General features: G+C 41.7%; 1 protein-coding gene across 3 annotated transcripts in view; it reads left to right on the top strand.

The window, feature by feature from the left end:
- Nucleotides 1–13,941, top strand: part of B3glct (beta 3-glucosyltransferase) — a 119,639-nt gene that overhangs the window by 19,743 nt on the left and 85,955 nt on the right. For all 3 annotated transcript variants that reach the window (XM_074043600.1, XM_074043599.1, XM_074043601.1), the window contains exons 2-4: nt 97–146; nt 7,201–7,240; nt 13,708–13,817. In XM_074043600.1, coding sequence (XP_073899701.1) covers nt 97–146; nt 7,201–7,240; nt 13,708–13,817 — 200 coding nt within the window. The remainder of the gene's footprint in view (nt 1–96; nt 147–7,200; nt 7,241–13,707; nt 13,818–13,941) is intronic.

The raw sequence follows: 13,941 nt of genomic DNA, 5'->3' as shown, positions 1-13,941 counted from the left end.
AGAGTGTTTCTTTTTCTCATAAGCAAAACTGTTGATTGTGATAGTGAACCCAAATTACAAATTTTAATGTAAAAATGCTCTTTTTCTTTCTTCCAGCTTTTGCTTTGCTGTCTGAAGATATAAAGAAAGAGGTCAAGAGGACTCAGGTACTAATTCTAGTAATTGAATCCAATCTTCTTCCTGAGGTTCTTTCATACTTAGCAGGAACTATAAAGATTTCATCCTTCACCACTTAACACATTTTTTTCTTTTTTGTTATGTGAATGAACATAATAGTGGTCAACATAGATTTTGAATTTCTAGGGGCAATCTATAGACTTGCTTAAAAAAGATAATAGTTTAAGTTGATCCAATAGGGTTTCAAAATCATTTTGAGGAAAAAATAAACATTTTGACATGGAAGTAGATATTTTAAAAATCTTGGTTTTATATTAGTCAGACTTTTTGTCTCTGTGACAGAATGCCTGGCATAAATAACTTAAGGGAGGAAATCTTTATTTTGGTTTGCAATTTCAGAGGTTTCAGTCCATCATGGTGGGGAGGGTGTGTCTTCGAAGGAGGGCAGGAAAGGTAAGGGGAAAGGGGAAGAAAAAGGGAAGGGACTTCCCAGCCTATGGGATAGTGCCATCCTCATTAATACTCTCTGGAAATTCCCTTAGGACACACTCAGAGGTTTGCTTTACCAATCTCCTGGGTACTTCTCAGTCAGGTTGACAATCAAGATGAACCATCATACTTGGAGATCATAGTTTTCTACAGTTTTACCATATCCTAATCTTGGGCTTGTTTTTTCCAGTCTGTGAAAGGCTTTTCTGTCACCGTGGTGTCAAAAGCTTGATTACTGTTACCTTGAAGGTAGCACCATGAGGAAGGGCATGCTGGGGACCAGGTAAAAGGCCTGACAGGTGACCAAGCTGTCAGATTCCTGTGTGCTCAGATCCAGAAACCAGGACTGGGGGACAGAGGAAGGAGGGCAGCATTTTTCTAAATTTCAGTCATTGCCTTTTGACCATTGGTTGCATTCAGGAACCTCATGTAAATTTTTACCATTTGGGCTTTGCACTTGATCAGTTTAGCATGTGAGAGAGAAAGACAATATTTCAAAATACTGCTTTTGTCTTTTTAACTAAGGCTTCATTGAGTTCCATAATTGGTATAATGTTTCTTTTATCAACACAGTACTATCTGCTCTGACTGTACTATGGTAGTCTACCACAGAGAAAATGATAATAATTTCTTATGATTTTAAGATTCCTTATGGCTAATAAAGCATTTTCACTTTATTTGATCTTCCCAGTGATGCTGTTATTGGTAAGCAAAGTTGATATTTCCTGTTAAAACAAAAAAATTTAGCCTTAAAGAAGTTAAGTGATTTTTACCAAGGTCACAGGATCACTAAAGGATGAAGTTAAAGTTCAAATTTTTTCAGCCCTTGCATTTTCACCTTGTGCTATTTCATTATTACAAAGCCGTGTGCATTACAATGTGTGTGTTTGGCAAGATAGAGGATTATTTTTGATGAATTTAAGGTGCTACCTAAGAGTTATTAGCAGAGAATTAAAATTTTGTTTAATGAATTTAGAAATTATAGTACATACTTTCAAGTATAGGCTTTAACTAATTTTTAAGTGAGATACTGTGTGTACCCTTGCCTTACATACATACTTAAATTTAAGTACAGAGGGAGATAAATAAGGTGAGTTCTATATCTTAGTGACATTTTTCGGGCACAGGTATTAATACACCTGAAAAATGTTATGAACTGTATGTATACATGGGTCCTGCAACCCAAAGAGTCTATTTCTCCCATGAGAAGAGGCAGACATAACATGCCTACCATATAATCAATGTACCTGAGACTGGGAGAGGGAGAAGAAACAGTTTGTCCAGGGTTGTACAAATCTGTAGTTGAACCAGATAAGACTCTGAACTGTGACCATATTAATTTTTATTTGTGATTAATTCATCACCTGGACAGAAGTGACCAGGGCCTACCCTGCATTATTGCCCCAAAGCAGCTGCCTCCCACCTATCTCTCCTCACCTTCCCCTTAGTCAAGGTTCCCATGTAAGGCTTTCTGTCAAGCTCAGGTTAGCATTATTCAGAACTGGATTCCCATCCCAGACGGTGTATGAACTGGTTGGCATTGAGCTTGGCTCCCCATCAGAATTCCTGAGTGTTCCCTGTGGCCTGACTTCAGGGCTCAGCTCCTCTCTGGTCTCTGGTTCCTGGCTCTGTCCTGGATTCTGGCGCAGGATAGCTTTCCTGGGATCTTTTCCGTCCAGGGGTGTTCTCCAGGCCATAGGTGCTGCCTCAACCATGACAATGTACCTGCCTTCATACTGCAGTATTGCTTGGCCTTATAGCCTATGGTAGCTTGTGTTATTGCATCCTGTATGACATGAGGTTGGTGCTGGACACTGGAGCCAAACTGCCATAGTTCATCTCTTCACCACTGACCAGCTGTGAGACTTATGACCTTGCTGAGCCTCAGCTTCTTCATCTGTAAGTTGGAGTAATCGGACCTACTCAAAGGGTTGTTTTGAGGAATGTGTGTGTGTGTGTGTGTGTGTGTGTGTGTGTGTGTGTGTGTGTATTTACAACTAAGAACAGTGCTAAGTCCTAATTAATTGTTTACCTGATAACAAGAAATGTCTTATGTAACCTTTCAAGAAGTCACATAAGCCGTCTGTTCTACCTAGAGAAATCCAAGTAATATATCTTACTGCTTTCATTAGTTAAATTTATTTTGATTTTACATGAAGCAGTTAATGATAGTGACATAAGGAGAGGAGGAGCTAATAATTTTTGAGCATTTGCTTTGTGTAGACACTGTTTAGCATTTTATTATCTCATGCAGCTTATAATACTCTCCTGTGCAGTGGGTCTTATAGTTATTATTTCAGTTTTACAGATGAGAAACTGAGCCCTGAGCTGGTAAGTGCTGGAGGCTGAATGAAAGCACAGGACCAGTTTATAGTTGAATGTACTGATGAGAACACATCTGGACTAATATATTCTGAATCTAGAGGTTGGGATAGTGACTGGGTAGGAGATGAAATTTTACTTCTCTTTCCTTAGAAATTTCCTATCAAATTCTTTTGAATGTATTATCTTATTTTATGAAGAACTTGCATATTAAACATTACATATTTGGATTGCAAGTGTTCAAGTCTTTTGCTGCTTAAGAAATGAAACCTAAGTTTAAAGGGTGACTTGGATATGTCCTTTCCTATCTAGGGTGGTAGCTGTCCTGTGGGGCAGATGCATTAGTAACAAATCTCTTTGCTATCTGAATAGCAATTCAGTTGACTTATACAACCTTGACAGTGAGCACATTTTGATTAATATTGATAGTTAGTGTAAGGAACATGTGGCAGCAGAGATAATAAAACAAACCATGTTTTCTTTTTTCTTGGGAAGAACCAAGCCTATTCATGAGGGAAGCTGAAGACAGGGTTTTAAATGTTCCCTCAATTCATTCATTTAGTCTCATTTTCTTTCTCAAAGAGGAGATTACTCAAGACCAGTTTGGTTCTGTTTCGATTCACCTAATTCAGCTGCTCCTTGGTTATTTTATTTTTTACAGTTTGCAGATTGATTGATGAAATTCTCATTTATTTCATTTGAAATAGCTGATCATTTCCTAGCCATTGTGTCAGCCGGTCTGAGGTATGGTACTTAGTAGCAAATAGAAAGATACGTAATTTTGGTTGGTCTTCTTTGATTTCACAAGGATTCCTGGTAGGAAGTCCAGCTGTTTTTTTCACTCTGATGAAATTATTCAATCTGGAACCATTAAATTGCTGATACTTTTCATCTTTCAACTTGCTGATAAAGGTGGCCCTTGTTGAATGTAGATGTAATTTAGCTGATTCTGTGTTCATCTCTAAAGAATGAAATGAGCTTGGGAAAGCTGGGTAGGCAGGAGGGTGTTGGTATGACGAAGGAGCATTGCAAAGGACTTGGAAGACCTGGTGTTATTCCTGGTTTTGTGGCCAATGATTATTGGGTCCTGGGAAATTCCTTTATCTTTTCCAAGATAAAGGATTGTCTTGTTTGTGTAAAGGGGAGTGTTGGATTTAGTGATCTCCAGAGCTGTTTTCTTTTTCTTTCTTTTTTTTTTTTTTAAATTTTTAAATCATCTTATTGTTATACTGGAGATGAATTGTGACATTTACAAAAGTTCTTACAATTTATCATGGTTGAATTTGCTCCCTCCATCATCTTCCTTTATCCCCCTCTCCCCTCATTCCTGGAATAGTGTTAATAGGTCTCATTTTTCCATTTTCATACATGAACACATAATATTTCCATCACATTCACCCCTCTACACCCTTTTCTTGTGTCCTTCCCCCTCTGACTGGTACAACCCCAGACAGGGCCTATTTTACCTGCCTTGTCTCTGTTTTGAAAAAAAGGCATTTTTATTTGTTTAATATTGCTATACAGGGTATTTCATTGTGACATTGCCATGAATTTAGGTATTATAATCCAAATTGGTTCATCCCTTCTATTTTTCTCCTTTTTTACCTTAGTCCTTTCTTATGGTGATTTCAACAGGTTTAAAAAATCTATAATCATTCTTGTATAGAAAGTACATCAGCCATGTCTACCTTCTTAACTTCCTTCTTTTCCATGAGCCTTATCTGGCAGCCGAGTCTGTGGCCCCTCAGAAGGAGCAGGAATGTTGGCCAAGGGCAGGTAGTGGTTATTATGGGAGCCAGTGGGGACTCAGAGCCAAAGCCAGTGTTGGCCAGTGTTGGTTCTCCTGGTCAAGAGTGACATTTAGGGTATGATGGCTCAGAGTCACTCACGCCACCTTAGGATGCTAGCCTGGTTTTGGCTTAGCACATTCGGTTTTAGTGAGTTCTTCTAAAACTTGCTTGTTTTATCAGGATTAAGTGAAGTGTTATTTGATCCCGAGACCCAACAAATAGGCATCGAACTATGGGTTCTTCTTTGCACTGTGTTCATTTCATAAAATGCTACCCACAGCAGTTTACCCTGCTGTGTTTAACTCTTTCTCTTCCTTGTCTATCGTCATGTCCCTTTGGCATTTATAGAGGACACATCTCTTTTTGGCTGTGCCTTGGCTTTTAAGCTGCTCCTAGTTTTGTTGGTAAAGGCTTATACCCGCATTCTTGCTGCAGCCTGTGAAGAAAAGACAAGGATATTTTCCTTTGTCTAGTTGTCATAATTACAACATATGGTTGTTGGAAGCAAGAAAGGGCAGTTTGAAAGAAAACTCTGCCCTAGTCAGTAGAGCAGAAGTAGAAGTGGCAGATTTAGTTGTTGATGCCTTGCACTTTGGCACAGGATCTTTTGAGAGTTCCCTTTGGAGTCACACAAGGTCAGAATCAGGTATTTCCATACTCAAGTCCAGATTTCTGAGACTGGAGCTCACCAGTTCTGAGGCACCCCTCTGTGCTCATGCATTGTTAGAATGAAAGAGGCATGGAAGAGGCAGCACAGGGTTTATTGTTCAGGAAGGAGCACTGCAGATCCAGCCAAAGCCAGAAGCCCACTGCCGCTTACAGACTTGGAGTACATATAGGGAAGGGTCTGGATGGGAAATTCTGCTGGGTGGAAGATTTTCCTAGAGTAGAGTTAAGGATTGCTAGGGGAAGCTAGAGGAGATAATGGTAATTAGGTAGAGAAGTTGGTCAGCTCCAGGACCCCCTGGCAAGGTGACAGTTTGTCATTTCTTTGAGGCGAGGTGTTACCAGTAAGCTGCCTGCAAGAGAGGAGGTTCTGATCCTGACATGGCTTCTTTTTGTTCACCCTAACACTAGTGATCAAGGAGACTGTGGTAACAGCATTCCTGAGACTAGATGACTTATAAAGAGACAGGATTTATTTCTTAACAGTCTGGAAGCTGAGAAGTCCAAGGTGGAGGGACAGGCATCCTGTGAGAGCTTTTTTGCTTGAGTCTCCCAAAAGAAAAGAGAGAGGACTGAATTCCATTTTTCTTTTCTTCTCTTTCTTTTTTTGGCAGTAGGGCCTCATGCTTATTAGGCAAGTGCTCTGCCATTTTAGCCATGTCCCCAGCCCTTTTGTTTGTTTGTTTGTTCTTAGTTTAATTTTCAAGATAGGGTCTCATGAACTTTTCCTGAGCTGGCTTTCGAACCATGATTCTCCTATCTCTGCCTCCTGAGTAGCTAACATTACAGGCATGCACCACCATGCATAGCTGAACTCTACTTTATAACAAACTCATACTCTGTCTCTCTTTTTTTGTGTACTGGAGTTTGAACTCAGAGCCTACACCTTGAGCAACTCCACCAGTCCTTTTCTGTGCTGTTTTTTTTTTTTCAAGATAGGGTCTCATGAACTATTTGCCAGGTCTGGCTTTGAACCATGATCCTCCTGATCTCTGCCTCCTGAGTAGCTAGGATTATAGGTGTGAGCCACTGGTGCCCAGTAACAAACCCACTCTCTTGATAATGAACTCTCTCCCACAATAATGACATGAATCCATTCATTAGGGTAGAGCCTTCTTCACCTCATGGCCTAATAGCCTCTTAAAGGACCCACCTTTCGACACTATAGCCCTTGGATGAAGTTTTCAATAACTACTTTTTAGGCTATGCATTCAAGCCATAGCAGCTACTGTCTGCTGACCCCTGAGACACTGTGTAGGCCTGTAAGGCTGCTTCCCAGGAAGGAGAGGCCATGGTGGTAACATTCTGATGACAGCAAGTCTGAGCCCAAAGATGATAGAGGACAGTAACTACAAGAGCATCCCTTCAGGAGCAGTGCCTCGCCAGTGTTGAGACTATCTCTGATGTGCTAGTGTGCTTCAGAGTTGAAAAGGTTTTTAGAATTAACCTCCCAAGCACATCATTTCACACAGGAGAAGCGGGCTTCAGCTTAGTTAAGTAACTTGTCCAAGATCACATGGGAAAGGCACAGCCCCGTCTTAGAGCTTCTGTTTCTCTCTTACTTATTGGTCTCATTTTTTTTTTCTTTTTGGTGGTACTGGGGTTTGAATTCAGGTCTGTGCACTTTTGCTAGGCAGACGCCCTACTGCTTGAGCCGTGCCTGCAGCCCTCAGTCCCATATCTTTAGGGAAGCATTTCTGCACTTCCATCTTTAAGCCTCTCCCCAAGCCTTAGTGCATATCATAATTCTTACTCACTGTATTGCTAGCGTTGCTATGGGATGAGACTTATCTTTTCTTCTTTATTTCAAATACAGGATTTGGAGAAAAGTAGTATCTCAAGGAGAAGTGACTTTGGTAAGTAGTGATTTTTTTTTTTTTTAACCTAAGAGTATGTACTCAGGTCTATTTGTTGTAAATTATATTTCAGCACAGTGGAATTTTCTTTCTAATTTTATTTATGGGATGAGTTTTGTTTCCCAAATACTCTGACTTTGGGCCAATCCAATGTATCATCATGAAGACCTGGGCATGGGATACTTGTTAGAAGTAACAGTTAATATGTTGGATCTAATTTCATCAGCTGTTTTTCACTGAACCATGCCAGGCAGGTGCTGTGGGATTGCAGAGATGGATATGACACAGTCCTTGTTATTAGGGCTTGTATTAGTTTACTTTCTGTTGCTGTGACAAAATTCTTGGGGTTAGGTACTTAAAAAGAAAAGAAGCTTATTTAGTTTACAGTTCTGGAGGATGAAAATCCAAGATCAAGAGGTCCTATCTGTTCTTCCTCTGGTGAGGGCCTCCTTTCCTTTGTCATGGTGGATAGCATCATAGTAGGACATGTGTAAGAAGGACAGATCACACAGTAAGACAGGAAGAAAGAGAAATTCAGGGCTCAGGCTCTCTCTTATATAATAACTTACCCTTGTAGAAAGTAACTGGAGTCTCATGAGAACTACGTTAATCTCTTCTGTGGGCAGCACTCCCAGTAGTGACTCATCACCCTATAGGCCCCCTCCCCTCTTAAAAGTCCCACCACCTCTCAACACTGCCACACTGGGACCTTTGGGAGACCTACTCAGGCATCTCTAAGTCACACCAGAGACTACCCTTAGTGGGAGAAAAGGACAAACTGTGGCCTTTGCTGGTGCTGTGCTCTGCCTAGAGCCTGGCTTCTGCTTGTTGACTGTAGGTACCTGCCCGCTCTTCAGGAGTCAGCTCAGCAGTCACACCCCACACCCATCCAGCTTGTCCCAGGGATCTTAGCACAGAAGCTGCGCCTCCTCCTTTGTAGCACACAATTCTGTGCAACAGCCCACCCACACCTTTGTTTCTTCTCCTTGTTAACCATATCTCCCCCACCCCAGCCACATCTTCAGGGATGTGACTGTGAATTCTTTTTTCAGTGTCATTGGAAAGATTACCCTGTGTGTCAGTGGAGGGTAAGGCTGAAGCTCTGAGTGTCAGGCAAGTCTCCCCCATGATTGTGAGCTTGTCAGGGCCTTCATCCCAGGGTGGACTATGGAGACCTGGATAGTGAGTTTTGGATAAAGGAAGCAGGAACGTGTTCCTTTCCAGGCCTTTCCTTCCTGAGCCTGGATTCAGTGCACTGCAGATGTCCAGGAGAGTCCTCCCACCCCCATGGAAGGGGAGGTGACCTGTTCTGGGAGGTGCATCTGGGGCCACAGGGGCCTGTGAGGGAAAGGGTTAGCTGTTCTGAGAGCAGCTATACTCTAGGGGCCATGTCCATTCATCGTGCATTGCCTTTTCCTGTTACAACATCTGGTATGACTCAGCCTCTCCTCTCCATGAGCAGATTTTCTCTGCTGTGAACCTTAGTGGTTTGGGGCACTTGTTTGTATGTTAATTTTATGGGAGCTGATGGGTTTCCTCATACCACATGGTTATTAAATGAATTAATGACCCGAGTCTGAAACACATGCTTGAGTCTACCCAGAGGAAGTTACCTTGGATGAGGAAATTTTTTTCTTGCAAATGGCAAGTCTTGGTGATGCCTAACTTAGGATCAGTTCATCTGAAAAAGAACCCAGAAGCTTCTTTGTCTTAAATCGTCACATGGGCCTTCCAGAGCTAGGCAACTAATAAAGAGCCAACCCAGTCAGAGTCACCATGTCACCGATAGGATCAGAGTGCTGCAACCGTGCGCTCCTGGGGCTCGGGGCTGGGCCACAGCCTCCACATATGGGTCTGGCTCTCTTTTTTTTCTCTTTCAGCTCACCTCACTGCCTAATTGATAGAATCACTAGTGTACAATTACTTTCTCCAGGGAGGACGGAATTGGAGAGCTCTTCCTGTGCTGTGTGTCTGTGTGCACATTTACCACTCAGCTTTAGATTAGAAGGCTGTTTGTTCTCCACCTTTTATCAGAAAGACCCGTATTGATTTCTCATCAGCAGCATGGCAGAGTCTTTCTCCTTGGTCACTTCTGATCAGGAGGTCAGCATTTCTTGGAGTGTTTGGCCTCAGTGGTACTCAGCAACCAAGGATATGGGAGCCTTTGATTTCTTTTACCTTCAAAGAGGAATAGTTTCTCTTCCAGGTATCCTTTCCTGACTTTCCTCTCAGTTCTGCTGCTTTCCTGAATATTCTCTGCAGACAAATATTGGCTTCAGCACCACATCCACATCGGTCCTTTCTGTTCTGTCAACTCGAGTGTTATTGTCAGGCATTTAGTGTGTGACCCATTTATTGCACATTCCTGGAATAGAAACAATCTACCTGAGTTGCGGCAATGTTGGCTGAAAGCAGGTTCATTGAGTGTAGACCAGTGCAGCCATGATGGGAAAGAAGTAGCCGAGCAGTGCTATTGAGGCCCGTCTTCTGTGGGCCTGAGCATCAGGTGGCGGGTGTCATTAGCAGAGACAGTGGAGCCACAAGAGTCTCAGGGCCGTGGTGGCGGCCAGCATGTGATTCCTGTGAGAGAGGCTTAGGTCATATGGCAGAAAGCATTTCTTGTTTCCGATGTGAAGAGCTGCGGGAATTTAAGCATGTAGGCTGCTTCCAGCACCAACTGTACTAACTAATCTGGTTCTTTTCTGGAGTGGGATGGGGCCGAGGAGCATGTCAGTCATGTCATCCATTGTTAACAGGAGTCCCCTTCCCCTCAGTCTTGTTCCTGATAGTTCCTGTATCCATCCTGTTCCTTAGCCAGTCCCGAAATTAGGGCTTTTAGCTAGGGCTCTAAGTTTGACTCTTTGTCTCACACCTTCACTAGACCTTCTACAGGGGAGGTGTTTCCACTCTTTTTTATTCCTGTCCCCAGGACACAGTGTCCATGTGACCTTCTTTGAGATGGCTCTGCTGCCTCACTTGGCTCTCCTGAGGCCTTCCTCAGATTGAAAGCAATTAATCTGCAGTCCAAGCCTTAGCATGATGTACAACTCCTTCAGGATCTGATTGGGCTGAGTCTGCATCCTTCTCTAATTTTATCAGCCACTTGTCCCCCTTGGTCTCTCAGAATGGCCACCACACTCCCTGGAGGTGCTCTCAGGGATGCTGCAGAGATAAGGCAGCTGCAGGCACTGTGATAACCCTAATTCTTCCTCAGCCACTGATCTGTTGCCCTCTGTGTGTCTGCAGAAAACTGCAGCTCTTTAAGGCAAATGTGGAAATCTCTTCTCCCAGAGGCTGTCCTTGACCTGGTACCCCTGCATTCTGTGCTCCTGTGATACCCCATGCTTGGCTCTGGCTTTCTACCTCCTGCTCTGGTTGCCATGGCCTGGCTTCTGAACTAGTCTGTGACCATGCCCGTTCATCTTTGTATTCCAGAACCTGGCACTTAATAGGTACTAGGAAGTATTTGCTAAACATATGTGATAGCATGCAAGATTGCAGTCCATGAAAAGGGAAGGGGCTGGCATGATCTCTCAGTGGCTTTGTCAAAAAGCAAAGGATGAATACGACTCACAGACGTGACTCAGATGTATGAAAAGAGGAAGAATTTGCTTTTATACTTGCAAAGCTTCTTCTCTGTGTGGAGGAACTGTTTTATTTCTGAGAACAGTGGGGGCTTTGCTGAGCTGGTAGAAATGGCAGGAGTTGGTTACTGTGCTGAGCGTAGGATGAACCTTTTGACAGAAGGATCTGCTCTTTTAAAGAATTTATTATGATATAATTTGAACATATGAAAAGTTACAAAGAGTAATATAATAAATATCCATCTAGATAAGAATCAAATCATTACTAACACAGCTGAAACCCTTTAACCATTATCCTCATTTGATATTTAACATTATCACGTAAAATCTTTTATCCTTTTATGTGGTGTATATGCATATATAATATATATCCAGCTTATGTGTATTTCTGCTTATGTGTCTGCAAACTATTGACTTGTGTAGTTTTTTTTAACTACGTGGTTTTAATTCTAGCATTATGTCTATGGGCAGCTTCTACATTCATCTATGGAATACTAGCTAATTTTTACATGTAATTAATTGGCACATGCTAATAATTTTTATTGCTGTATAGTATGTATTCTGATTCTTATATCTTACTGGTGGATATTTGGGTTACTTCCATTTTTCCCTTTTACACAATGCCACTGTGAACTTTTGTTATCCTTGTACACACATGAGTGGTTTTCAAGGGTGATTAACAGGTATGGAATTTGTGGGTCACTGGGAGTGTGCGTCTTCAACTTTACTAAATGAAAAAAAATTATCCTCTGAAGGCTATTTGCTCCATTCTTAACAAAAAGAAATCTTTATAACTCCTCTTTTGATATGTCAGTTTATATTAATATTTCAGATGTTATCTTCAGATCAAAAATAACATTTCCCTTGAAACCTAAAATACTCCTTTAAGCCTTATCCATAGCTCGATGTGTAGAGCCAAGAAGCCTATTTAAAATGCAGGTATATACACGGGGTGTTCTCATTTATATAGACTCTGAAGAAAAGGAATTGGGTCATATTCAGTGGGTTGCTCAGCAATTCCTTTGAAATTTCTTTATTAAGCCTTAATATTTCAGATTATTTTTAGAATCTAGGTGGCTCGCTGTGGAGCTATCTATTATATGAATATCTGAGTGAGTCAGTAAATGAATGAAATTACAGAACCAAACATAAAAACAATACAATAAAACAGTTACAATCAAGTTAGCGTCCCCGAGCTGATGTGTTCAAGAGAAGGGTTTGTAGTAAGTAATATTGATCTCCTATAAACCTGGCTGGAGGCCACAACTATCATGACATCTACTCTCTGCCCTGGCCACATCCTGTCTGGTGGAAGGGTGCTGCCACCGTAGCTGTTTCTATCTGTTACACTATCAGAACCTGGAGAAGCCTGTTGTGCTTCTGTGATGCGTGACCTGAGGAAAACCTCTGTTGGCAAAACCTCTGGAGGTCTTTCCCAGCCAGATGGCCATGACATACTAGTGTTTCTTTCCTGCTTGTCATTGTAGGAGGGTCCTAGTGTTCCAGCATGTACTGCTGGGTGTTGTTACAGATAGGCTGTTATGTAGCACCTCTGGCTGGTACCCTGCTGCTGTGGAATTATTGCATCTGGTTTCCTGGAGATAACACCTAATCCTGGCTAGGTTTCTTCTGAGGAAGGGTAGGGATTACTGAGTTACTTATTTTCAAATCCTTGGAAACTCATGGGAAATATGCAGTCTCAGTTAAGTGTTACTGTAAGGGACCATCTGGAATATTCTTGACACAGCATATTAGTTTGATAGGGCTGTTTTCCCAAAGGTCTATGTTTTAAATGCTTGGTTCTGCGGTGCTGTTGTGATGTGGTGGAACCTTTAAGAGGTGGGGCTCAGTGAAAAGGAGTTAGGTCATCCAGGATGTACCCTTGGAGGTATATTGGGACCTTGACCGCTTGCTGTCTCTTTTTGTTCCCCAGCCACTATGATACATTGCCTTGCTACAGGTCCAAAGCAGCAGGGCCATGGACTGAAACCTCCAAAATTGTGAGCCAAAAGAAACCTTTCCTGATTACAAGTTGATTCGCTCAGATATTTTTCCATAGAAACAGAAAGCCCGCACAGGCTGCATAACAAAATCTGCAAACAGTGGCTTAATTAACAGAAACTTATTCCATGGTTCTTTACTTGGTCTTAGCCAAAAAGCCAAGAAGTGATGTCTCACAGTTCTGGAGGCTAGAAGTCCCAAATTAAAATGTCAGGAGGGTTGGTTCCTTCGGAGGGAGGAGCTCTGTTTCAGGCCTCTCTCCTTGGTCTGTAATACTCATCTTCTCCATGTGTTTTCATATCACCTTCCTTCTGTCCCCAGTTTTTCCCCTTGTGTAAGGCATTGGTCATATTGGATTAGGCCCCACTGTAATGACGTCATTTTAACTTAATTATATCTGTCAAGGCTGAACTTCAGGTAAAACCACATTCCCAAGTACTGATGGTTAGAACTTCAATATATGCATTTGAGGGGATACATTTCACCCCATAACAGGTGGCAGCACAGTGTAGGATTCTGTGGGAACTGCTAGAACTCTGCTTGTAAACATCGGCTTTCCGACCCTAGGGAGGCTGGTGTCCTAGCTGCTTTCCTGCTTTTGCTTGCACATTGTTTTTGACAGATGCAGGAGCACATTCACAGTTTGTCATCACAGACTTGGTCTAGAACAGGGAGCTTATTTACTTGCTGACTTCTAGGAAGGAGTTTCAGAAATCAGTTTAAAGAGAGAAAGAGTTTGTCTCTAGCATTGCATATATATTATTGCCTGAAGGCTTGCCTTGTAGCTGTTGGGTTTTTCACTTACGTTCAAGTTTATTTCAATCATTGTTTAAAAAAAAAAAAAGAAATACCTGAGAACTTCTTTTTTTCTTTTGGTTTTAGACTTAAAAGAAATTGTGTTTGTCATCCAGAGCCAGAGCAATTCTTTTCATGTAAAGAGAGCAGAGCAGTTGAAAAAAAGCATCTTAAAGCAGGCTGCAAATCTTACACAGGTATGTAGAGCTGGCTGTGTGTCTGCTAGTTATGCATTTCTTAATACATTCTGTTTTCCAAAGTACTGAGTCTGTAGAAAGTCAATTCATTTGCTTACTTAATATTGACTGTTTGTTGTCAAAA

The sequence above is a fragment of the Castor canadensis genome, chromosome 10 (genome assembly GCF_047511655.1).
Source record: "Castor canadensis chromosome 10, mCasCan1.hap1v2, whole genome shotgun sequence".
Classification (NCBI taxonomy): Eukaryota; Metazoa; Chordata; class Mammalia; order Rodentia; family Castoridae; genus Castor; species Castor canadensis.
The sequence above is the reverse complement of the archived record's forward strand: the minus strand, read 5'-3'. Positions and strand labels throughout refer to the sequence as shown.